The sequence below is a fragment of the Zosterops lateralis genome (assembly GCF_965231275.1).
Source record: "Zosterops lateralis genome assembly, chromosome: 1".
In the NCBI taxonomy this organism is placed as follows: Eukaryota; Metazoa; Chordata; class Aves; order Passeriformes; family Zosteropidae; genus Zosterops; species Zosterops lateralis.
In genome coordinates, this window is record NC_139762.1 from 21,533,158 (window position 1) to 21,559,236 (window position 26,079).

Below are 26,079 nucleotides of genomic sequence, written 5' to 3' on the forward strand. Positions count from 1 at the left end.
CTGTCACACTGAGATGACATATAGGCTCAGATTAACCTGTATTGGCAAAAAATTCTGAGTTGGGTCATTCAATCCTGTGTGTAAATTCTTTGTCTTGATTTTTTAACTACAGGATTCTCAAACTGGATTATATTTATGACTTGAACACAAAAATCATCTGTGCATGTATAAAATTGGTACCTACTTTAATCTTACTAGCATATACAATGTGCTCTTTTGCCAGTTACTAATTTTGCACATTATACCTTTGTTGTTGCCAGTGGATGTGGGTTTTGAAGCTGAAAGATGAACATCTGTTGTGTGCTTTGGTGAGGAGGGAGACACTTAGGTTTTGTTTGGCACATCTGCTTATCTTTACATGAAGGCCCTTGACCTGAGACATCCAGGTGTGCTCCACATTGAGATATACACCCCATCCTAAAGTAGATACATTTGGACTCTTTAAATTCAACTGAACAAGGAGCATTTCAAAGATATCCTGACCCAGTTTTGGAATTCTTCTGCTAGTATACGGCTGTGTCTGAGGTATTTGGGCTGAGAGGCCACGGTCACCATGCTTAGCTGAGGAAATGAGGAGCCTGCATCCCCTGGCTAGCAGAGATGGAGGAAGATGTCAGGACAATGGGTGCAGCCCAACTTTTGAAGCATCATGTAACATTAGTTCAGGCTGAGGCTGTTCCCCGTCCAGAGTCAGTCCCAGCAATGCTGCCTGTGCTGGCTTAGCTTCCCCGTGCACTTGCACAGAAAGCAGACATTTTTAAGGTAACATTTACAAGCAAACATTTACAAGGTAACTCGAATCTCATCCTTCAGTCTGCCACCCGAGTGCTCTTCAGGCCCTTGGAAGAAATTTGCCCCTCTCAGGTGTGAGCCTTAGTCTTCCTCATGTACTGAGGGTGGTATTTATGGAGACTATTTATTTATACCAGACTCTCGAGTTCACCCTGGCATGTGGCTCTGAGGTGGGGGCTGAGCATATTATCACCAGTAAGTCTCTGGTAGGACTCCCAGGTGTTCAATCTCAGACACATATTTCTGTGTTTCCAAGAGCTGCGCTATTTTCCGTCACTTTTTCTGAGGTGCGCTGTGATCGGCACAAGGCCAGGTACCACCCCGGCAGGATCCCCCCGCGATGGAGGCTCACCCGCCCCCGCGGGCTGCGGCTGACCCGGGGAGACCCGCGGCGCGGAGGGCGGAGCGCGCAGGGCCATGTGAGCCGCTGGCGGCGGCAGCGCCCTCGGGGAAGACAGATGGGGTGAGAGACAGCGCTCGGCGCGGCTGTCAGCGCGGCCCCAGCCCCGCCGCGGAGGGAGCCCCTCCTCCCCGCCGTGAGCGCCGCGCCGCCGGCCGGGGAACCATGGCGTCCAGCGAGGAGGACGGAGGCGGCAACGGCGCGGTGGAGGAGAAGGAGAACGGCAAGAAGAAGAAGAAACTGGGCGCCCTGGCCACGACCTGGCTCATTTTCTACAACGTCGCCATGACCGCGGGGTGAGCGGGGCGCGGAGCGGGGACGGCGCGGCGAGGCGAGGCGGGGGCCGGGCGGGAGAACCGGGGCGCGGGGGAGCCGCCGGAGCGGGGTTCTCCTCGCCGGCCGGGCATTGCCTAATACGGTGCAGCGCTCAGCCGCCGGCGCGTCACCCCGCGCCCGCCGCGGAGGTTAAGTATAGCCGGGAGCGGAATGCCGGGCGGGGGAGCCGCGGCCCTCGGCACGGCCCCGCCGGATGCGGACGGGGCTGCTGGCCGCCCGCGGGGAGCCGGCCGCGCTCCGCGGTGCCCCCGGGGCTCCAGGGCCGGGGGGCGGTGGGGGCGGTGCGCTCGGGCCGGTGAGCCCCGGCTCCGGGCGAGGTGAGCCCGCCCCGGCTCCCGGCGGGCAGAGCTGTCCAAAGCCAGCGGGCAGCCGGGAGGAGCGGGGCCCGGGGGAGGGGGAAGAGCTGCAGTAGCCCACGAGGTTCATTTGAGCTTGTGCTCCGTGCTGCGAGGCTTTGCTGTGAGGAAAGAGGGTATTTATTGTGAATAACAGATCATAAGAGCAGTCAGGTATATGTTGTTCGCGCTTGAAGTACGTATTCTCACTTCTTGGAAATTTTCCCTGTTCTCTAGCTCTTAGGGGAAAAAACCCACCCTATTCATTTCCACAAGCTTAAAAGAAAGCTAAGAATTTTAAAAAAAATGTAACTTCTAGTGTGATATTCATCACGAAAACAGTTTCCTTTGGTTACTAATAGGTGATCTCACTCCCCTTTGATTCCCGCAGAGTAAATCTAACAGTCTGCAGTTGAGGCGGGAGGTCAGGCTCTGATGGAGAAAGCCAGGGATGTGATTGTAATGGCTTTCTTCTCACTAGCAACTGTGAGTCTTGAATATGTATTCAAGTCTGTTCATATATTACTGCAGCACTTTTTGAAAGGTGCTTTTATGTGAGGTTAATGTTACCTCATTGAATTACCAGTCTTGTGCTCCATGTGTGAATTTGCTAATGAACACTGACTCTTACCACTGACTTTTATATGTCTCTAAAAGATTATCGAACCATATTAGTTTTGACCTTAGGTGCTACTTCAGTATCTCCCACTTCCTTCTCTCCCATTTTCCATTAATATCAAAAGAAATTAAGACATGCAAAAATTGATTTTTTTTATGTGGAAACAAAGAAAAAAAGAGATTGGAATAAATTCTTATAATAATTTATGATTATGTTTTAGAGATAAAATGTATTTCTAAAGATAACTTTAAATATCTATAAAGAGATCTCATATTAATTTAAGATAAAAATACACATTTGAAATGCACCTATACTTAACAGAGACACTACACAGGATAAATATTTAACTAGAACAGTATATTTGTCCAATTGTCCAGGCAGTGCAATATAGCAAAATGTTTCTGGAGTTTTAAAAAATGAAGGCATAACTATATGTTAACAACTATTCTAATATAAAAATATAAAAAAAGGCTCTGCAGCTTATCTTTGTTTCTAAACAGATTTAAGGGACTAAAATGACAGGAATACTCAGTCTTGCTGAAAGTCCCAACTGGAGATGCTGCCTTTATTACAGGATGTGTTTTCCATTTCCTGGTAATTTGTAATAATCAGTGCGAGGGCTTTCCTGAGAAAAGTGAAAGCCACTGACAGCTAAATAAATCTATCTACAGAAACCTATGTCCACATAAAAAATAATTTAAGCAAAATCCATTTGCCGTCTTTGATTCTGAGTGTAGTCCAAGATTACTTCTCTCTGCAATGCTTTGGCTGTGGAATGAGAAAATGCTTTGTTAGGTTAAATGTATTATGACTTTTCAGTCTAAGTCTCGGACAGAGCTGTTGCTGCCACATTTGTGCTGCCAGCTGGATGTAAACTCTCTGTCACCTTCCTCTTGTCAAGCACTTCACTATAAAACAGGGCAGCTCCACTGTGAAAGACTAACAGTGATATTCCAGTAATTCCTCATTTCCACAGTGGTGAGAGACAACCTGAAATAAATGCACTCATATTTAAAATCCATTGTAAAATCTAAGTAACACTTGCAGGGGAAAATTTTGGAGAGCTGACAGATCAGATTCTTGGGCTTAAAGTAGAAGGGATCAAAGAGGGGAATCATTCCTGCTGTGTGGGGAAGCCTGACTAACTGTATGTGAGTTTGAAATGCTGTCATGCAGTGCTGGAATGGGGCACACCAAGTGACTGCATAGCAGTGGCTGCCGTGCGTAGGAGTTGTTAAGGGGCTGATACTGAAGTCGGTGCCATCCGAGGTGAGCAGGGAGCTGTCAGGGTCCAGGCGGCTCTCACGTTGTTACAGCAGAATGCATCTGACCAAAGATTACTGTTTCCAGATACCCTGTTTCCAGTGCTAGACTATACCTTATGCTCAGGAAGGACTACCAGAGGATGAGTTAAATACTTCTCCAAATGTTTGTGTAAATATTTCTCTGAATGTTTATAATCTCTCTGAATCTGCCTCTAAGTATTTCTGACACCCTTCTGCTTTGTCACTTGGGCCCTTCCTTAGCCAGAGCTGATGTTGCTGTAGATTATATTTGCTGTGGCTTTCTGGAAAATGAAAGGACTGAGTAATTGTTCTCAGCAACATCAGAGAAGACGTTGAACTAAAATTTTTGGCATTTTTGATTTTTATTTTTACCTCTCGAAATAGCCATCCATAGCTCTTGTTATGACTATGCCTATGTTAAAGAATTTTTCTACTTTCTTAGCCTTTTTCGATTGAAACCTGGAGTTTTCAGTCTTCTTGCTAATGCGGTGTTTTAAGAATGAGGTACAGGTCTGAAAGGCTGAGAGAGTTGGGTTTTTTCAGTCTGGAGAATGAAAGGCTTCAGGGTGACATAATTGTGGCCTTTCAGTTCCTGAAGGGAGCCTACAAGAGAGCTGGGGAGGAACTTTCCATAGGAGCCTGTAGGGATAGAGTAAGGTATGCTGGCTTTAAACTGAAAGAGGGCAGGTTCAGATTAGATATTGGAAAGAAATTCTTTACTCAGAGGGTTGTGAGACACTTGCAGAGGCACTTGCCCAAAGGACCTGTGGATGCCCCATTCCTGGAAGTGTTCAAAGGCAGGTTGGATGGGGCCCTGTGTTACCTTGTCTAGTGGAAGGTGTCCCTGCTTCTGGCAGAGGGGGTGGGAACTAGATGATCTCTAAGATCCATTCCTACCCAATCAATCCCATGATTAAGGAATATAAAGTACACTGTTTTGAAAATCTTAATTATATAAAAATGAGTTTGTTACGTGGAAGGAATTCCTCATGACTAGGATTATTTTACAGAGTCTGGGCTGGTAGTGGGATCAGCCCACAATTTAGACGTTTATTTTTTTCTCAATTTCCATTCTAAATCTCAGTTTAAGTTTTACATCAAATTCCACTATGATTAAAAGATACTGTTACTTTTTCTTTCTTTTATATTCAAAGGGTTATTAGTTAGATTCATTGTTCAGTTTCCTAAAAAAAAACCAAATTAAATTTATCCAACCTCCTCTAATGTGCTAGTTAAATATATCTGCTTCTGGAAGTCAGGAGCATAGAACACCCATCTTTCAGCACTTTGGAGTCTGATTTTTTAAGTCAACTTTCAAAATCCTTCTCAACACTTTGGAAAACATAATTGTAGTGGTAACTTCATTTGGACAATCACAAACAGGAGCATTAAGATCACTAGCCAGTCCTGAAATCAGTGAGTTGAGGGGCCATGAAAATTGTAAAACTGATGTGCATAAATACTAGTCCTTTACTTTTACAAATTTGCAATCCAAACAGTGACTTCAGTGCCAAGCTCATCGCGTAGTTTCAAATCACAGTATTTAATAGTCAAGATGCATGAGGATTTAATAGTAAAAATATGTAGTCACTGCTAGAGAAAAGGCTAATGGATGGGTGGTTTTGGGGGCTTCCCTCAATTAAATCAGTTCTTGGAAGGCAGCAAGTTATTCTCCATTCTTTTCCAAGTAAAGAGATGAGTGTAATGTTTACATAATATTATATACTATTTATGTCTAAAGATATTTTTGATCATCTAAGAACACCGATAACTGAAGAATCAAAGTTAACTGTGAAGAAAAATACTCTACTAAATTATTTATGATGGATGGATATCTTTAGAATTCTAATTTGAAATGTATCCATTCTCTTTCTTTTATAGGTGGCTGGTATTAGGTATTGCCATGGTGCGGTTTTATATACAGAAAGGAACACATAGAGGCTTATTCAGAAGCGTTCAAAAGACGCTTAAATTTTTCCAGACATTTGCTTTGCTTGAGGTAAATTTTAAAAATTAGTTTGCTTTACTGGATGCTGTATATCATAGGCAAAACACATTATTATCCTTAGTTTAAAATAAAAATATTATATTAGTATTATAAGTCCTTTTTAATTTATTATTTAATGAAGTTTTGGGGGTGGGGCAAGGTGATTACTTGAAACAAAATGGACACACGTTTTTCAAACTTAATTCCAGTCTTTCTTTAAATCAGTGCCTGGGAACTGCTTTGATTTGAGAGTCTTTAATGCAAAAGGCTAAGTCTTGAAGGCATCACAGCCAGCAGATCAGCCCTCTAGTGTAGTAGATATCACCATCTCGGAGATTATAGCTTACCTTATATTCTTTATGGACTTACTATCCTTCTGTGCCTTTCCTGCTTCTGCTTATTTCAAGACAGGATTCATGTACCCCATATAATCCATTGCAACAGGGTCTGTGCAAGATGTGCAAAGTATTCTTTAAGTAATACTTTTGCAAACTGTGCACTAGTGGTCTCAGTTCTGGAAAATCTGTGGAATGAAGATTTATTGCTGTGTTTATGGAGCACTTGCAGCTCTTTCCCAGGCACAACAAAGAATGTCTATCTATATTTTAACTTTTTTATTAATTCTGCCTACAACATTTCTAGTTCAAACAACTGTTAAAATCAGTCACCAGCTGTATATAGGGTTTTTTGTGCTGTTAAATTTTCACAGTAAGTAATTCTATTCAAACTTGCCAAGGTAATGAAAAGCACTTCATTTAAAAACATTACTGACCAGAAAATACACTGTATCTGAAGCTTCATAGTTGTCATTGACGAACGTATAATAATGTTATTAATCTGTAAACATTTTAAAATTACTGTGTGTTTGGTGTTCCTTATATGTCTTCCTCTGTCCTGTAAAATTCTTCTTTGAATAAGGTGAAGGAAGAGAAGTTTACTAGTTGAATAGAATGCTTTGTAAGTATCTAAAATGTCTAATATTTAGAATGAATTTGGAAAACAAATGTCTTTCATGTAGTTGCACAGCTCAGATATTGAGATCATCCCAACAACTGATTGCCAGGGCTCTGTCATGTATTTCTTTTAAGAACTGTTAGTGGGAGACAAAAACCAGAATTGAGCCTAGGTTTATATTAATATCAAAAGGCCGTATTTATAGGGTAGCTAGTAACATGCTGCACATCAGTAACCTCTGATTTACTTTTCTTTACAGGTAATTCACTGTGCAGTTGGTGAGTTCTTTGTTTTCGTTTCTCCTTGTAACTAGTTAAAACATGAGTTGTTGAACAGAGATAACATGTTTCTCTTTTTAAGGAATAGTTCGCACATCTGTGCTTGTGACTGGGGTCCAAGTGAGTTCAAGAATCTTCATGGTGTGGTTCATTGCACATAGTATAAAACAGGTATGTGTGTGAGCAAATTATGTTTTGATTGCTTTTAAGGAGAAGCTTTTCCTACAGTTCTCACTTGACAAGAAAGACCAATCTAAAAATTAATGATATTCCTGTAGAGAATGCTTACATATTTGAGTGCAATTTTGGAAGTTAGGGTTACAAAATAGAATTTGTGTGATTCTTGCCAGGAGACTGAGTCTGGGTCTTAGCTGTGAATCAGCGGAATCTTCAGCATCGTGCCCTCTGTGTTCTGCCTAAATGAAATCAATGACTACTCCTATTATTTACAAGCAAAACTACCTAGTGTTAACAGTTCCCCTTCAAAAATTTTAATTAGCACTTGCTGAATTAATCTAAATAAAATGTAAATTTATGTCTTTAAATTCATGTCTTAAATTGAATTCACATGGATAAACATGGTTGCAATTTTGCAAATTTTTTCAAAACCTTCTCAAAAATTTAATATTATGGTAGTGTTAACATTCGATGACATCCAGTATGTCACAATGACACGACCTGTCATGTGTAAATGACAATGGTTTATTTGCCTGGCTGTAGGTGACTGTTGTAAGGCTAATGATCCATTAGCAGAATGAAAAGAGCAGTTCACAGCTAGTAGGTAGGACGTTAGGTTCAGTTTGTGAGGTGTGCTTTCTATGAAAGGCATGGTAAAAAATGAAGTGATCAATTTTGTGCTCCTGGATTTCTTTAGAACTTGAAAAGCTGAGCCATTAAACTGTCTCGCCAGCAGATGGCATAGGCCTTTTCGCAGATGAATTATCCTAGCACCTGCTTCAGTTATCAAATCTTCATTTCATTTCGCAAGAGGACTTGTTTTCTACACTGCATTTCTTTTCCTTTACTGTCAATTTTATTAAAATGGAATAAATTAAATAGGGTTTTCATAGGTTTTTTGGGGTTTTTTTTGGTTTTTCTTCTTTCTTGTTGTTGTTGGTGTTTTGTTTTTTAGTTTGTTGTTTTGTTTTGGGTTTTTTTTTTTGTAAGCTAACTTCATATATTTTTCTGTAACGCAAAATGTCTCAAAGATTAAAAAGATTTTTATATTGAATGTCTATACATGAGCTGGACTATAGCACTGCATTTTGTCAATTTTTATTATCTGCAGTGGACTAAATCTTTAGCACATCCAGGAATTTCTTTTATTTCCTCTATCTACGCTAGTGTAGGCCAAGCTATGTCCAAAAAGAAATGCATTTGAATGTATGTCTGATTGTATTTCACACTGTTATTGCTTAGCAGGCATGAATGTTCAGGGTCACTTTAGGTGGTGAGAGGCATGTCAGTGATAATAGCCAGAGCCAGACCTCCCCACTTGATTGCAGATTTGCAAGGCAGCAGATAGGAATTCTCTGCATACTTATTTAAAGCTCTTTTGCTTGGATTTAGCACTGTGACATGAATCCAAGTTTGAGTTATCAATGTTTGTCTCTAATTGCACGAGGCAAAGAACAGCCTAATTCTGTCTTTACCTTTGCTTATTTGTTTGGCTGTCTTTGCACTTCACTTGCCGCTATTTGTTTGTGATTTTGGTGCTATTTTTATGTCTCCATTTTCTTTATGATGTTGGTGAGATACTTCTGCTAAAAGTGCACCTTCTTTGACTGACACATTGAGGGTGCAATTTTATAAGCACTTATAATTCCTCTTGATTTTTGACAGAGTAGTGGATTTTCAGCATCTTTGAGGTATATTAAGCTTTGTCACCGTGTTGCATTTTATTTTGAAAAATCATTTCTCTTTTTTGTAATTTTAACAAAACCTATGTTGCTTTATTCTATTTCACAGGCATCCCTGGAGCTTTTCAGCCTTCAGGCATAGAAGTGTGTTATAAAATTCCTCCCCTCTTAAAGGAAAGAAAATTACTTGTGTGTAGTTCTTCCTCACAGAAGGCAGTGTTTGTAATAGATCCCCAGGTGCCTTCTTTGTATTTGGGGACTTCTGTTTATTTGTTCACTCAGACTGAGAAAGAAGTGGTGTTTTGAAACAGCAGAGATGTGCTACCTACCAATGAGGCACTTTAATGACTCAGAACTTAAATCTTACATGGGATTGTTGAGTGAGTTTACCCAAGGCTCCTGATCTACCACCTACCATTCATTTAGTAAGCCATCTGTGCTCTAGCTCCTTAACTATTTTAGAGCTCCCTGAAGTCTGCCAAACTTGATCTTCTGTGACCAAGTTCCAGTTAGTAGGTTATAAAAAGCAATTCCTTTTGTCTAAAATTTCATGGAGATGTGCATGTTACATTGAAGAAGAAGCAAGATAAAAAGTAAGAGAAAGTTTAGGAAATGGAGTAGTGAAATGCAGAATGATTAAAAAGTGATTATGAGAAGTATATACCGTCTGTAGCATTTTGTTGTTCTTGCTGTTTTGAGGAGTAAGAACATAAACAAGTAAGTCAACCACAAATGAAAGAGGGATAGTTACATAGTGTAGTGGAAGGTAGGTAGAGAATAAAAAGGAGGAATAAGCATAATTATAGGGGTTTATATTTTGATATTTCCATAATGGATGAAGGTTGCTCAAAAAAAGTTGACAAATGTCTGTATGCTAGTAAATATATGATAATGAACTGTACATGGTAATGATTTCAGCATATCACTTCTGTGCCAAATTTTTCTTTACAAGACATTAGTTCTGCTCAATGTATCTCAAAGAGAAGTCTGTTGCAGTTTGCACAGAAAAGAAGCCTAAGGATGAAGAAAATGTTGGTTCTTTATACTTCTGCAGATCCAGAATGAGGAGAGCGTTATTCTTTTTCTGGTCGTATGGACTGTGACAGAGATTACTCGATATTCCTTCTACACATTCAACCTGCTCAACCATTTGCCATACTTCATTAAATGGGCCAGGTGGAGATGTCTTGCACTTGAGTTTCTCATGATTCTGTGCATGTTGGTTTCAGGCATGCTGGACTAACACACCAGAGAGCAGATGTTTGAGCTTTAGTTATGTGTCAGCAAAGTGCAAGTCAGTTGCTTTCTGTACTTGGGATCATTGTTGCTTGGTTTAAAATGTTAAAAAATATTTTAGCTGAGGTTTTTGAGGAATGGTTTTTTTCTTTGCTTTCTGTGTGTCACAGTTTGAACTCTGCTTTCTTTCACTTATTCTAATATTTTTTTTCTCTATCTTTGGAGTCATCTTTTAATTTGCAGTATGACTCTTGATGCTCTTGAATACAGTGCCCAAAATAAGCACCTGTGCTAGTCTTTGTGGATGTTAGTTCTTTGAAAATGTGGGTGTTGTTGCCACTCAATCTGTATTATTACTTTACAAGAAGTTCTGCTTTATCAGAGCTTTTGTAAGATTATACCCATGTAGTGAAGTTAAATACTGATTTAGTTTAGCCCACCAGAAATTGTGTTCCTTATCAAAACTGTTTTGATTTTGAAGCCTACTTAAGGTTGGTCGTTACATCACATACACTACAGACACTGTGTGTGTTTATCAGGAGACTTAACTGGAATAGTACTCTATTTAGTCATTACTTGAAAAACACATGTAAGGCAGAGTTATTATGTTAGAAGAAAAATATCTAACCTACATTCAATACAGGCAACTTTCATTTAAAAGAGTTTGTTTGTTATTTTCCTTTTTTTTATTTTTAAGAGATAGTGCAGGCTTGATGCTTCTAATGCACTTCTTTGATATGTCTGATATTTATGTCCATTCTTATAAAAGATTACCTTTTTGCTAGTGCCTAAGTGAGAGACTTGTTTAAGCACTAAATGACAAACTTAAAGATGGTCAGATTGGCTATCATCAGTAGTTTTTTATTCAGACTTCAGAAAGAGAAATGCACTCAGAACATATTACATTGACAGATAATAATTTTTACCATCAGGTCAGTGTGCCTCAAATAACAGAATTTTGTTTACTTAATATAGGCAATAGGGAAACCCAACATTCTCACTGAAGAGACTGAATATGGTGAAGTATTAATATAAGCAAAACATTTGAGAAGTTATTATTTTTTCATAGAGTCTAAGATATCCCATCAAGATTTATGGATAAACAAACAGCACAACGGGGCATGAATTCAGTACCAAGAGAGATGGAATTTCTGATCTTTACCTTATTACTGCATAGAGACAAATAATATGTAAGGTATCAGTTCCTTATCTAATCTACATTCTTCTTGGTGCTGCCAAGCAGTAGGATAAGAGGCAAAGGGCAGAAACTGATGCACAGGAAGTTCCACCTGAATATGAAGGAGAACTTCTTTACTGTGCAGGTGACCAAGCACTGGAACAGATTGTCCAGAGAGACAATCCAGTGTCTCCCTCACTGAAGATATTCAAAAACTATCAGGACACAATCCTGCACCGTGTGCTTAAGGATAACCCTGTTGGAGCAGGGAGGTTGGACCAGATGACTCATTGTGGTCCCTTCCAACCTGAACTATTTTGTAATTCCCCTCATCTGTGAGTCTTCTAAGCCTTCTTCTCCTTCTAGGAGGGTTTAATGCTTAGTTGCTGCTGTTTTGGATCTCATTTCTTTTGGTCAGGAAGTGCACACTGTACCTTTCTCAGTGTGATAGCTCTCATTGTTGTTCCCTATATGAACTGGAGAATTGTTCCTTAGGAGAACCTGCATATCCATGATGCACTGTGTGAAGGGACAGCACAAAGCCTATTGATTACATGTTTCATTTTGTCACTGCCTATGTGGCCTTTGGCAGCCAAAACACATTTTCTTTCTACTGGATGCTTTGCCTTTTGTATTAACATCATCTTGCTTTAAAATGGATCTGATAAGTTTCTGGCACTGTTGTATTCTTTTCTCCTTTTATTCCAATTTCCATGTAGTATTCCCATGTAGTGCAGGGAACAGGCTTCTGATGTTTTTCAACATATTCATTATCTTCAAACAAATTGTAGTACATACAGTTGACCCAGTGTGTGTGCACTGTGATGAAAATATCTAGGATCATCTGAATTTGAGATTCAGTTCTGGTCTGAATCCTGTCAGTGACAACAGGAGTAAGAATAGTACATTTTTAAAAAATCATTCTTGGAGACCAAGAATTTGAGGATTGTTTTATTAGAAAGACATAAAAATATTGTGATACTTCGTTGTTTTTTAAAGAAAGCACTGTGGAATGCATTCTCTTGTCAATCTGAGCAACTCTGTCAAAAGTAACTGAAACTGATATTTTGTGTCAAGTCAGGATGTGATCCTTGATTTTGGTGCAGGAACTACTTTAATATGTTGCTGTGCCACTAATAATAACAAGAGAAAACTTTTAAGTTTTTGGGGTGTCTCTCACAAGTTGTTTTTTTTTTATTATTTTTCAATGCAGATACAACTTTTTTATCATTTTGTATCCTGCTGGAGTTGCAGGTGAACTGCTAACCATATATGCTGCTTTACCCTATGTGAAGAAAACAGGAATGTTTTCACTGAGACTTCCCAACAAATACAACGTCTCCTTTGACTACTATTACTTCCTTATTATTGTCATGTTCTCCTACGTGCCATGTAAGTACTGTTTAACTGTAGAAACATTTTAACAACATAACAATCCATCTTCAGCGATGCTATAACTCTGCCTATATTAAAATTTACTGAACACCTTCTACTGTAAAAGCCTGCTTTCTGCTGTTCCAAGCTTTACTATGCTTTAATTAGTTAGGCTGAAATTTTCACCTTGGTTTCATCAGTTTGTCTTTGTACTTACGCATACCAGAAGCCATGGAGGTAAAGTAGAGAGAGTATGTGTCTTTCACTTCCAATGTTATTTCCACTGCTACCTAAGCAGTGAAGACAAGGAGAAAGCAATCTGATATACCAGATATTCCACCATGAATAGGACTAGACCAAACTGGGCAAATGTAATATTTTAGATAATATTAATAATAGAATATTTTTTTTAATATATATAATCTATACATTGAGGTAGCAGATTAGGGAGAGAAATTGAAAAGCAGAAAAACTGAAGTTAAAAGGTTTGTGATCTGCACTCATGAAAGGTATTCATTTGAAAAGGCAACCTTCAATACTTTTACAGTATGCACACACACTAAAAATTTTTTCCCAAGAAATCATGAAGGCCAACAAGAGAGATTTATGTCAATGAAAAATATTCTAAGGTGTGATAACTTACTAATAGTTTTACATCTGTTTATGTAACAACACTTCAGGAATAAATCCAGTTTTCTAGCCACTAAAAGTAAGGATCAACTCTGGCAGAAAGACAGTAATATAATAGATGACAGAGGGACAGGAAAGAGGGATCTCCTTACTTCAGACTTGAACAAATAGGGTAAATTTGTATCCTCCTCCAAGTCTTAATTAAAAAATGCTTAGGACAGATTTGAAATCTTCAAGCACTACCAGAATGTGGTTAAATCCTGTTTCTGCAAGGAAACTTGGAGTGAAGTTCCTTGAACACAGGGTATTTATTCAGGGGGCCTTGTCTGAACTTTGAATAATTATTATTTTTTAAAAAGTTCATGTTCATGGCTTGTTATTATTCACCTTAATCAACTCAACCACTGTGTGCCATAATTTTTACTCAGTTCATTATTCTGTAAAGTTGTGGTTTTCCATTATATGATCTGTTGAATTTTTCCATCTAATTTACTTTTTTTTTTTTTTTTTTTGCTTTGATCAAGTATTTCCACAACTCTACTTCCACATGCTGCGGCAGAGAAGAAGGGTGCTTCATGGAGAAGTGATTGTGGAAAAGGATGATTGAATCAAGCTGTGTAACCATGGTGCTTTCAGTGGAAAGGAAAAGAAGAGAGGGTAAAAACCCAAGACTTCCTCTGATTTTTCTGAGTCCAAGTTTTAAAACATGGAACAAGAATAAACAACTGTGCCTAAAATATCATGGACTGTATTATTTTTGCAATTAATATATTTTCAGACCTACCTTTTCATCCTCAGATTCACTCTGGTTTTTAATTGTTCATTTCTTCAAAGAAGTATTTTCTTATTTTCAATAGTTTGGTGAGTAGCTTTAAGAATTAGAACAGTTGGCTACTGTGCTTTGTGGTCTGAAAGTTCTGTTATGACCTGTAGTCATTATCAAGAACAGAAGGAGAGCTGATAAGTTGTACTGAAAGTGAGTCTTCTGGAAATCAGAGTGTAAATTAGGTAATTATGTTTTTCATAGACTAGGTGAATTGAACAGTATTTAAGCTTTATATATAGTAACACCTTTCCAATTATAAGTACTGTAGCACATTGTTCAACATTTTTTGAATTACAGTGTCACACTGCAGAATTCCAGAAGGACTTCTGAAAGGAGTTAAATTCTTGATTGTCAGTGCAAATTTAGACTCCCTGTATTTTCATTTGTAATTTTAAAGATACTTAGAATAATAGATATAATACTAACTGGTTAAAAGTTTGTGTTGAGGAGTAGACAGGATGTGTCTACCTTTCTCTAATGAGTGGCTGGAATGGGACTCCTATGCAGAGAAAAGCTGATTGTCAGCATGTTTCCTATTCTACCTTTAAATTATGTATACAGAAGAAATCAGTACTGCGTTGAAAAACTGTAGCTATGGTGAGATATTTGACTTCTTCTAAATAGCTCAGTGGGATAAAAGATATTTAAAATAGCATCTTAAATATAAATTGGGCTTTGATTCATCCCATTGGGCAATTTTAATTGCTCCCTCCCCATTAATTGTTTATACTGTGTTGACCTAATTCTATTTCATGTCTTCAATAATCTGCAAGAAGTATCTACAATATATTGATAGAAGCTACAGATTATATGATACCTGAGTGGGAGAGGTCCAACAAATTAGAAAATTTTGATCTAACAGCCTAGCAGATTCAGAGAAATGGTGATGCATTTGAGGAAACTTGGATGCTTAGTAAGAGAGAGAAGATGGAAATGTGGTAATGTGGTTCGAAGCCTTGAAAATGTAGGCAACAAACCTGTCTTGCTTCTGGCTTCACTGATGTCAAAAGAAGTATACATGTGTGGAAGAGCTGCATCAAATGTAAATCAGCTGTAAATCAGAATACTTCTGATTGCTGAGGTAATTTCTGGAATACAGCCTTATATTTTGGCTACCTCAGGGATGAAGAATTGGATAATCTTGTGAAAGCTCAGAGAACAACAACAAAACAAGTTGAAGTGAGAAAGAAGTCAGAAAGATTGAGTCCTTAATATGTGTAATTCTTTGTTATATGGGAAATACATGGAAGAGCTTTTCTAAGTATAGAGGTGTAGCTATGATGAATTTGAAACAAGATAAATAGCCAATGAATATCAGAAGAAAGGTCCTACTGATACGATCAATTAGGTTATGGAGTGACATAATGCTTATCAATGCATACAGTCTCTTGGAAGGTTTTCAGTTAGAGTTGGCAAGAGATTGAGCTACATATTGAATAGGCAGTTTCCGTTTTTAGCTTCAATGATTTTATGGCAGTACAGCTTTTTTGAAATTTGTAGATATGCCAGCAAAAGGTTTGTCAGGTAATTTGATAAAAAAGCAAGGATTTGCTATATCCCTAACTTTCAAATTCCATGTTGTGCCTTGAATTTGTGATATTTATGCATGTCTTCATTACACGTAAATGAGTTTCCTTTTATATGACAGGTGCATACTGGACTTGAGACAGGACAGTTGTATCTCTTTAAATTTTAGGAGGTATAATATTTGTATTCCTTCAATTTCACACAAGGTGCTCTAATTTAACTTACTACTTCTGGTTTTTATGCAGCTAAAATTATTAAAAGTTTAAAATATAAACTACATTTACAACACTGAATCACAAAATAGTTGTGTTACATGTGTTCAGACTAGCAGTTGTATGTGTCCAACATTCTTTCAGTACTGTTTAATAAACTATGAGGAACATATTGGCAGTTTTGGGAAATATATCTCAATTAGCAAACAGAATAGTGTGATGAAATATAAGAAGCTAAGATTAGATTAAATTCTGTGTCTCTTTTTTAACTGTCAGGGCAGCTCACTGAAGACCATAGCTATCAATTAATTGAAAATGCATTGGATACTTAAAGGTGTGATTTTTGAAATCCTTGACCAGATAAGAGGATCTCATAGATAGTATTCCTTCTAAAAGGATTACTATAAAAAGTTTTTATATTTGTTTTCATTGTGGCCTAAGCATATTATCATTTGTTAATCAAGGACCTATTTTAATTTCATTTTGTACAAGTGAAATGAAAACAATACAACACTGTTTGCTACAATCTTGGGTTGCACTTCCATAAAGCAACAATGTACAAGGTAATGATACAATTTAAAAATTGATTTACAGCTACAAAACAGCCTTGCTAAATAATGAATTAATAAAAGTAAAGCTAAAAATTACTTACAGTATCACATTCAATGTTTCATTGACCAGAGAGATAGCCATGTAGATTAGTTTACATGGCATTTACCTAAAAAAGTAAGCAAAATGTTCTTTTCTTACTCCTGTTTTTTTGACTGAAATCTTTTACTGAAGCATCCTTTTCAAAGAATCATTAAGGTTGAAAAAGGCCTCCAAGGTCACCAAGTCCAGCCTTTGACTGAACACCACGACTTCAACTAGACTATAGCACTAAGTGCAATTTCCAGCTGCTTCTTAAATGCTTCCAGGGATAGTGACTCCACCACCTCCCTGGGGGACCATTTCCAATGCTTGACCAGCCTTTCCATGGAGAAATTCTTCCTGATGTCTAACCTGAACCTCCCCTTGCACAGCTTGAGGCTTTTTCCTCTTGTCTGGTTGCTGGTTGCTATTCTGTTAACATATCTTCTGAAACCTAGTGAGAATTGCAGGTAAAATCTTGCTATTGACTTCAGATGAGCTAGGATTTTATGCTAGGTAGCATATTTAAATTTCCATATACCATCTTCAAACATTTAATTAACCTGTTAAATGGACATTAAAACTTAAGTATGATTTTCATATGGTGCTCTCTTTCCAACTTCTTTTTTACAACTATCTTTTTTGTCTTCCTCTCTGCAATATCCCTAGTTTTCTAGAGCATTTAAATCCTCCTGCTTACGTAAGATTAGGAATGTATTCAAACATCAGCATCTCCAATGTTTGCGTGTAGTCTTTAACAAATTGTCCTTATAAAGGTATTTTCTTACTTGTAGAAGTCTTTCTTACTCTACTATAGGCCTTCTGCAACAAATTAATATAGAGCATGGCCTTATGAAACTTTTTGAATAGCAATACATAGAAATAGGGAGATTCCTTTCAATCAGGTGACATTTCCTACTATTGGTAAAACTGAAACCATCTTTTGTATAAACTCTAACCTAAAAGCAGCTGGATTTTTTGAGGTTCTCCCCAGCACTCACATACTGTGAAAAGCTGTTTTGGGACAGATTGGGTTGTTTCACAGCTCAGCCCAGAATATTTGGAGGTCAAATCCCACCTTCAGAGCATGGGTAGCATAAAGGAATATGGTGCTGAGATATTCCATCATCTACATTATCTGCCTAGAGGTCACTGAGGCCATGTGAGCAGTAGTTGATAGATGTCATTTCTCCCACCCCACAGGATGTGAGATGAGAGGAAGCCCAGTGTGCTCTCATTACTGTCTGCTCAAGAGAGCTCAGGGGATCAGCTGGGAGGAGCTCTGTGCACAAAGGGTGTGTTACAGAAAGGGCTTTCCCACTCCACTCAGCTATCATTTGCTATCTAGTAGCCTACATGTCTTGAGATATACCAGCCTGCCAGGACAGGCATGGCACACCAATCTCAACTGTGCAGTTCAACATAAACTGCTTTGGAGAAATGGTGCTGTTTCTAATTCTCACCGAATGTAACATTTAGTCAAGTTCATGTTCATGGATAGATTACAAGGCTAGTTAACAGGAGATGCATGGAGACCTTTTCTGTGATCAGATTTAAATATATATCTTTTAAATATAGGTCTAGCTATTGCTCTGACTGTGATACTCTCAGTCTTCACAGTAGCTTGCTTCAGTGGATACTTGGATATGTGTATGGTTACTAAATAAACTAGAATGAAACTAATTTACAATAGTTACAATAATTTATAATTTTAAATTGGTTTAAATTACATTAATAGTTTTTGAATTGGGCTCTTGCTTCATCTGCCTTAAGAAAAAAAAAGGAAAGGAAAGTTAATACAAGTAAATATTCTGCACTAGGCAGTAGGGCTTCATAAATCAAAATTTTCAGGCAGGCAAACTGGCCTGCAGTTCATAAAGGACTTTTTAACTGGGTTTTGTGAACAAAAAAGGTGAAAGCTTTTCTGAAAATCAAAGTTGATTTAATAATGTATATTTTAAAATGTGCTGAGACTTACTGTATTATTTATCACCAGTTTACAATTTAAATTCATGCTGAACCTACAGTTTTTATAGATGATTAACTGTAGCCCATTAAAGTGTTTCATTCTGTGTTTGTTACAATGGCTGTTTAAAGAACAAACTCCCCATTTTTCTGCAGAGCTCTGTGTTCTCTTGCTGAAGTGAGTTACAGTGTTGTGGCTGAGAGGCTTTGCTCAAGAGCAGGTTTCAGTCTGCCAGGGTAGCTCCATGAGCTGATTTCCAGGAGGGCACAGCTCCACAGGGGGTGGCACTCTCGGGTCAGTGTTGGGTGCCCGCTGTGCCCCTGGTGCCGTGCTGGGGTCTGGGGTGCCTTCAGAAGGACTGACACCTCTACAGATGTCCCCAGCTGAGTCATCCCTATGACTTCCCTGATGGAGAAGACCTGTCTAGTGAACTCTTAGATCTCAAAAACAAATGTGACAAGTGAGAGTTGTCCCAAGAGAACTGTGCAGACCTGAATGTTGGGTGACTCCAGCCCTCTCTAGGAAGTTGTTGTCAATTTCATGCCTGCAGCTGGTAGTGGCTGGTGATGTACAGTACTTTCTGTGTGATGATGTTACCACCTGAAACATGTTGTCTTTTTATTCATACCTCTTCTGCCTCTCTGTTTGGTCTTGAACGTATTTGAATGTCCTTTCAGTTTATGGCTTTGTAAAAGTGTAAGTGCAGAAAAAAATATCTAAGTGTATAGAATATATATGTATAGAATTGTACTTAAAAGTTTCTTAATAATGTAAATGCACTGCAACTACTTATTATTGTTATTTCTTCTGAAATGCATTATCATTAGAAGTTTACACAGGAAAGCAACACAATATGATACTTATAATAACATATTTACTTGCAAAAATGATAATATTTTTTGAGATATAGATTCAGATATTTGTTTTAGACATTGTTAATACTGTAGCACTGTAGAAATTAATATTCAATTAAAAGACATTTTAAACTTTGTTCTAATTGATTTTTTAAATTTGTTTTTAGCATGTAGAAGTCAGTTCAAATAAGCATTCAGCATATTACACCAGACTGGTATTTGCTTACAAATGCTATACATTTTTATTTAGAATTATTTCACCAATTAATCTTGAAATCCCCTGTAACATATTTATTCTTACCCAGGCACTCTTTTCATATTTCTTAAAATATATTCCATAAAAAACAGGTAGGTTTGAGTAGTAATAATACTGGTTTATCAAAGAAGAGCGGAAAACACAAGGCATTAAAGAGAACGTCAATATGAATGAAAAAAATTGCATTACAGTGATCCTGAAATAGTTATTCCAGTAGTGGATGTTTCAGTGTTTTGGAACCGGACTTTTTTGTGGTATTAACCTTTGAGAGGGGTGGAGACAGAGAACATCCTCTGGCTGTCCTTTGCTACGTGACTAACAATGACATTGCAGCTATGAGGATTTTGTTGCCATGACAGTATGAGAAAGCAGTATGTGAGCATTCACACCTACTTCTTTTGAATTAGAAATCAAGTGGTTGTAACCTCAAGGAGCTTAACTGCATATAAAGCTTAAATCCTGATAGTCAGATGTATTATAATGGAGATGTAGATCTCCTAATGTGAAAGTCACAGAAATGGTCTTCTGATCTAAATTTACAGGACAGATTTACATGTCCTGGCCCTCTGCCAAGGTTAAGCCATTCAGATTTCTATGGAAGTTGATGGAAGAATATCCACTGATCTCAATAGTAGTGATGGGACGTAGACATTTGTGTATTCTGTTTTGTGTAATTCTGGATTTACCAGGGAAAGAGTGAGCTGTAGCCTTCCTGTTAGTACACAGGGAGAGACCCTGTGCTTGTGGTGCATTAGCTGTGGCATGGTGGCACACTTCCTCCCAGCTTTGCAGGGTGCCCAGAAAGCTCCAGAACACCTGGAAATCTCCAGTAATACACCACTATTGCATTATACTGATTTGAATTCAGCAGAGTTGTAGAAACTCCCTTCAGATATCTACGAAAGTATCTTTAATTTCTGAAATTAATCTAGGCCCAGTGAGACATCCCATTAAAAATAGGCAGGGTAGATCATCCCTCACAGCTGCTTGGACATTCCTAGCTTGAAATGCTGCTGTCACTGAACAACTTCGATTTTCATATATAATCTCTTGGTGGTTTGTGTTCAGACCACATTCATAAGATGGCACTTTGCCTCCCCTTAAGTGGCTGTTCCAGATTTGGTAGAACAAATTGCAAATGACAAGCAAGAAAAGACTGAGATGGGTGTCCTGCTCCACGCACCATGCACCTTCCTGCACTCCGAAGAGAATCCCAAATCCTGAGTGTGCAGTAACATTTGCATGCCCTTTAACTTATCATGTATGAAGCTGAATAGTGTAACATAGACCTTCAACTCAGGAAGAAAAAAAAACAAATTTTGTTACCAAAGACAGCAAATTACATTTTATTCTGTAAATTAAGTCTAGGAAGACCATTAAGATTGAGACTTAGTCAGTGGCAAAACAGAGACAGTATTGTGGATCTTGCTGCCAACTGGAAGCAAGTATTTAACATTACTTCTGGTTTTGTCCAAAGTGAGGTGATATTACTGAGAATAAAAAAATTGAATTCTTGCCAGAAGAAGTCTTTTACAGTGATCATCTCTGACTGGGGCTCAACTGATTTAACCTTCCAATCTCTACATTATATCCAACCAGCTCTTAAAAGAGTTCTGTCTCTGGGAAAAAAACAAACCTGGAAACAATTCCTCTAGAGGTTAAACAGAAAATGTAATTTAGACTTCATGAGATATACACACTTTTGAGCATTTTCATACACTTGAGGAATGTTTCTTTAAATAATTTGAAGAATTATTTTTTTATTTTGTTCTCTGTTCTTACTACAATAATCAAATGCTTGAAAAGGTGTTGGAAATGTAGAGAACAATGCCCATCTACTAAATATGCTGGTATTGGATCTTTAAAAAAATGATCACATCTCAGGGTTACCAGAAAGAAAGCAGACGAGCAAACTAACTCTGCTTAAATGGAAAGAGTAGCTGAAATATCACACCTGCACATTCAGCTCCATTTGATCCATAGGCAGTGTCCACTGCTGCCTATTATAAATGTCACTGTGTTCATACTTGCTACAGAAGTTTTTGGATTTTTTTTATATCAATAGACATAAGTAGTTACTGGTGGTAGAAATGTGTCACTGTTATGTGCAACTGGAGTTGGAAGAAATAAAAAAGAGGGCATGATATTCCATTTCTCAATCCTTTTAAATTGAAAGATTGTCTTAAGAGCCATGTTAGGCAGTGTTGCCATCATATTTTTATTTTGCCATAAAACCAAATATAAGCAACTTTTTAGATTATTATTTTCCCACAATTCCTTTGCTGTTATAAATAAGTCTATGGTCTTGATGATTTTCTCAGTTGTCTCAAGGCCCTGCTATTTCACAGGTCAGCAGTAATCTGCAACTGGAAGAACAGTTCATTGTGATATTCCTAAATTGGTACAAAAGCTGCAGCCTTTAGGAATAACTTTATCCTCCTAAAAATTGCATTATGAAGATAAAATATTCTATACTAATATCTTCTATGAATGCTCTTGCCTCCTAAAAATGTCTATTATGTGTGAATGGGTCTGTGTGGTTTGTGTGTTTATTTGTTTGTTTCCACCTGTACAGTTAAAAGCTAAATACAGCTTTGTCTACTGAATATGAAGTCAATGGGCTTTTGTGGTTTCAGATACATGACGTCCTTGAGTTTATGGCAAGTCTGTAGTCAACTGCCTTGATAATTAGCTTCAACTCTTAGCTGCAGATATTTATGGGAAAGATACAGTGACTTCACCTTCTGTCTGAAGTGAGCGTTATACTTCGGAATATCTTTCTGAAGGCATTCAATGTTTAAACATGCTTCTCTTTTGGTTCTGCTTCCTTCTGATCTGTGCAGGATGCTGTCAGAGATATCTCCTGTAAAAAATGTCAGGTTGTTGTTCTCTTTTCACTCCCCTGGCTATTTGAACACTTGCTACAATCCTTGAGCTGTTAGACAGCACTAAATTGGAGGTAACTCAATCACCTTCCTATGGTCCGTGAAACATTTAGGGTTAGACTATGCAGAGGGCAGAAAGCCAGCAGAGAACAATGGAACTAACAGTGTGTGCTAGGTGAAGAGTGAGTGGCTTTAGCAGGATATATGTTTGGGGAACTGAAAAGGGGACTGTGTTTCTGAGTCACTAACTCCTGGATAGCTGCTGTTCTTGTGACTGGAACAAACTTGCTATTTAGCCTTTGGTATTGAGAAGACACATGAGACATGCTTCACTGATGAGAAGTACCATTTATATATCTGCTCTTGGTTTTCAGTTCTGGGCACACTGTGTGCCTGCAATTTGCATGGTTCTACACGTTAAAAGAATTAACACCTTCCGCCAGTATTTTAATGTAGTTTAATTCTGAGATGTCAAGAACTTCTTGGAAGAAATAACACCTTGGACTGATCTGATTCCATCTTGACAGGACAAATGTTTCAAGGAGCTGAAGAAAATCTATTTAGGGTTTTGGGTGCCCTCTATAAATAGTTCTGGCTGCTCATTCAGTCCAGTCTCCCATCTTTCTGATGTCATCTCCAGCATAGCCTGTATCTTCTGATTCATTCTGCACTACAAAATCTCATTACACAAAATAAAATATGTATGAAAGAGAAATAGGAGATATGTAGGTGAGCCAGCATACTGAAAATCTGAGATGTCTCCTTCCTTTCTGCAGTCTTTTGTGACAATTTTGGAAGGAATATCAGACCAACAATTCCGAGGAATAACAAAACTGTTGGTCACCAACAGTGGTCTAAAAGTTTTCTGACTGAAACTGTTTGAGGGGAGTCTGCTCAGGGATGTGTTTCTTGTAAGTGCTTGCTGAGAGTTTCAGTCACAAGCCCTTTTTCCCAAGGCAGTCTTTTTGCTTTAAGATGATTGTGTGTACTTCACTTCAGAGGTGATGCTTAAACCTTCAAGGTATCTTGTGCTAGTGCTAAGATTTCTACCTTTCAAAGGCTTTAACCTTTCTGTGATTCAGTTATACTCCCATTACAGGCTCATAGCATCCCTTCAGTGATGATCTTTCTTCATTGTGTATTTCTTATTTGATGTATCTTAAAATATTCACAGCACAAGTAGAATTACCTAGTATTTCCTCTGGTTAAGAAGGTTATTACCATATATTTGGTGGTTGTAAGCATGGAGGTTTTTTGATCAAGGTGTGCTTAGTTTCAAAGCTGTGAGATATACAGCAAACCTTAAACTGAGGGGTTAAATTACTTCATAATTTACTAGAACCTCTGAGACTGTAACAAGGGTGTATCAAATGAGATAATGAGGCGTTTAAAGTCAGCTGCAGATGAGCTATTATTTCAGTATGTCTCTCTGAGAAGCCACAGGTAGAGAATTAGTCATTTCATGATGATGGCCACTGCCCCAAGAATTAACCAATGTCATTCTGTACAGCTCCTCTTCTGTAAAAAACTGAGAAATTATTACCATGGAACTATCCTGAGCTCTAAATAGCTGTTTTTCTTTAGGTACACTACTTAGCGAGAGGTTTCATCTGCAAATAATACCTCTTGAGACTGTGCACAGGCAGGATGTAATAATTTACGAAAGCCCTTAAGAGATTGCATTTTGAAATGTCACAGCTGGGTAGGTTTGCAGTTCACAGTAGGTTTCGAGATACAAATCCTGGGGCCAGATCCTTTGCTGCCATGCCCCAGTGGAATGGTTTTGACACAAAATTTTGAAGACTTGACTTTTAAAAGAGCTTTTCTAAGAATCGTTCAAAATTTAAATAGGTAGTACATGTGAGATGGAGATGTTTTCCATTTTTTAATTTAAAAGCATTTTAGTTTATTTAACGAATGTCTTTAATGAACAGTGAGGGATTTTCTTCTGAACCAGTTTTAGAATTACCATTTTTCTGAATTTTCTAATAATGTGAAAATGCATTTTTGACAGAAAATTGCATTATTTTTCCAGGAAATTCTTGGGTAGCGCAACCTCCAAGTCCTGAGACTGGGGATGGGCATATAGGGAGGAGAGTGAAAGAAGGTGAATGAAAAACCACATTGCCTCTCCAGCTGTGAGCAGCCAGTGGAAGCTCCACACCAAGACAGCCATGGAGGCAGAGAGTGGCCACAGGAGGCAAGGGCCACTTGCAACAATGGTCACAAAATCCAAACAAAAGATTTCCTGAGTTTTCTGCCTGGCAAACAAAACAAGGTAATGGTGCTGGAGGACAAGGAGGTGAGGGATTAATTAATCCCCAACTTGAGAAGAATACAGTCTCATTCAATAAGATTTCATTGTATTAATTTTGCCTCATTCTGTCACCGACAGAGTAAGCTTTTGCTCTGAAATAATCTGTTTCCGTCCAAGAAAAAGCAATGTGATGGAAACTTCTTCTATCTTGTCATGCATCTATTTTCTTTCCTGGTGCATTTGACTTGGAATTTGGAGAACAGTGGCAGGAACCTTAATGGGGGAACCGACTAACTCTTCTTCCTGCATTTTTACTGCATATCTCCAAAGCAGTGTTTGGCTTGTACTGTGCATCAGGAGATTAACCTTGATTTACCTTAGCTCAGTACTGAGAAAATTTTCCAGGGTCCATCTGAAACACCTACACAGCCACTCCTCTGAAGCCTTTCGGTATCCCTGAAGTAGAGTTTCATTAGAATCCAGCTATTTGAGTTTAACCTCTCCAAGGATCTGGCTTCAGAGTCCGTGGCTTCCAACGCCTTCTGATGCAGGGGCAGATCTTCGAAAGGAACCAACCACTGCCATGAACCTGGACTCTTGCAGTGCTTCATGCTTTCAGTCTGGAGTGTAGAGAGAGTTAAAATAATCCCTGTTCTAACAGTTCACCCCTCTCATTTTTACCACTATGCCCTCTGGTAAGAATGATTGACTGAAAGAACTATATTTTGTTCTCAGAAGCTTAGAAAGAGGCTTAATGTTGTGACAGACAAGAAACTGGCTGAGAAAACAAAGGATGAAGTGACAACAAGAACTGTTTAGAAAGTAGGAACATGGGATTTAACAACAGTGCAGAGTAAAAACAAGCTAGTTCCAAAGTATAAATGCTGATCTTGCATGTCTGAGGTAAACAGAAAAGGTTTCCATGTTTCCCAGATTTTTTCTTAACACTTCAAGTGGACCAGATGGTCATTTGGAGGGAATTAGTGTAGTACCAAGAAAGTGAAGTTGCTAGTTTACAGCAAATGATATGTGGCTCATTGTGTCTATAACCCACATCATGTGTATTTCTTTTTTCTATATTGCTTTAAGTTTTCTAAACTGCATCTCTCTAGATCATTCTTTGGAAAGCTGAAAAAAATCAGCAACTCTCTCATTTCATTGTACTTGGCCTTACTTGGTTTGAGGCTATAGCAAATACAATTTTTCCTCTCTGTTATATGTGAGTCCCTTCTGATACTGAGAACATTATATTGTCTTCACAAAGAATTGATGCTGTTTATTGGACATAAAACTAAAGGGGATGCTGAAAACAATTATAATAATTCAGTATCTGCAGACAAGTGGCTTTTCTGATACAAAACAACAAAATTAGTTATTGCTGTAAGTGTCAATTAATGCTTTTA

General features: G+C 38.2%; 1 protein-coding gene across 3 annotated transcripts; it reads left to right on the forward strand.

Annotated features, from left to right (window-relative positions):
- Positions 1–1,351: 1,351 nt before the first annotated feature.
- Positions 1,352–24,526, forward strand: HACD1 (3-hydroxyacyl-CoA dehydratase 1). Of its 3 annotated transcripts, XR_014590396.1 has the most exons (8): positions 1,355–1,488; positions 5,650–5,767; positions 6,969–6,987; positions 7,070–7,158; positions 9,901–10,022; positions 12,473–12,651; positions 13,788–13,920; positions 24,455–24,526. XR_014590396.1 is itself a non-coding variant. In XM_083863793.1 (7 exons), the coding sequence occupies exons 1-7, from the start codon at positions 1,358–1,360 to the stop codon at positions 13,868–13,870; spliced, it is 741 nt and encodes a 246-aa protein (XP_083719919.1). In that variant the 5' UTR covers positions 1,352–1,357; the 3' UTR covers positions 13,871–15,267. The 3 variants fall into 3 exon arrangements, 2 of the variants coding, with proteins under 2 accessions (XP_083719919.1, XP_083719918.1); XM_083863793.1 differs by lacking the exon at positions 24,455–24,526 and having other exon boundaries at positions 1,352–1,488; positions 13,788–15,267; XM_083863792.1 differs by lacking the exon at positions 24,455–24,526 and having other exon boundaries at positions 7,076–7,158; positions 13,788–15,267.
- The last annotated feature ends 1,553 nt before the right edge of the window (positions 24,527–26,079 follow it).

Excerpts from the sequence above, each read along its gene's own strand:
- HACD1 (XM_083863793.1), top strand. The coding sequence starts at position 1,358 with ATGGCGTCCAGCGAGGAGGACGGAGGCGGCAACGGCGCGGTGGAGGAG. Across the intron at positions 10,023-12,472 it reads TACTTCATTAAATGGGCCAG|ATACAACTTTTTTATCATTT; the intron begins GTGGAGATGTCT and ends TTTTCAATGCAG. Across the intron at positions 12,652-13,787 it reads CATGTTCTCCTACGTGCCAT|TATTTCCACAACTCTACTTC; the intron begins GTAAGTACTGTT and ends GCTTTGATCAAG.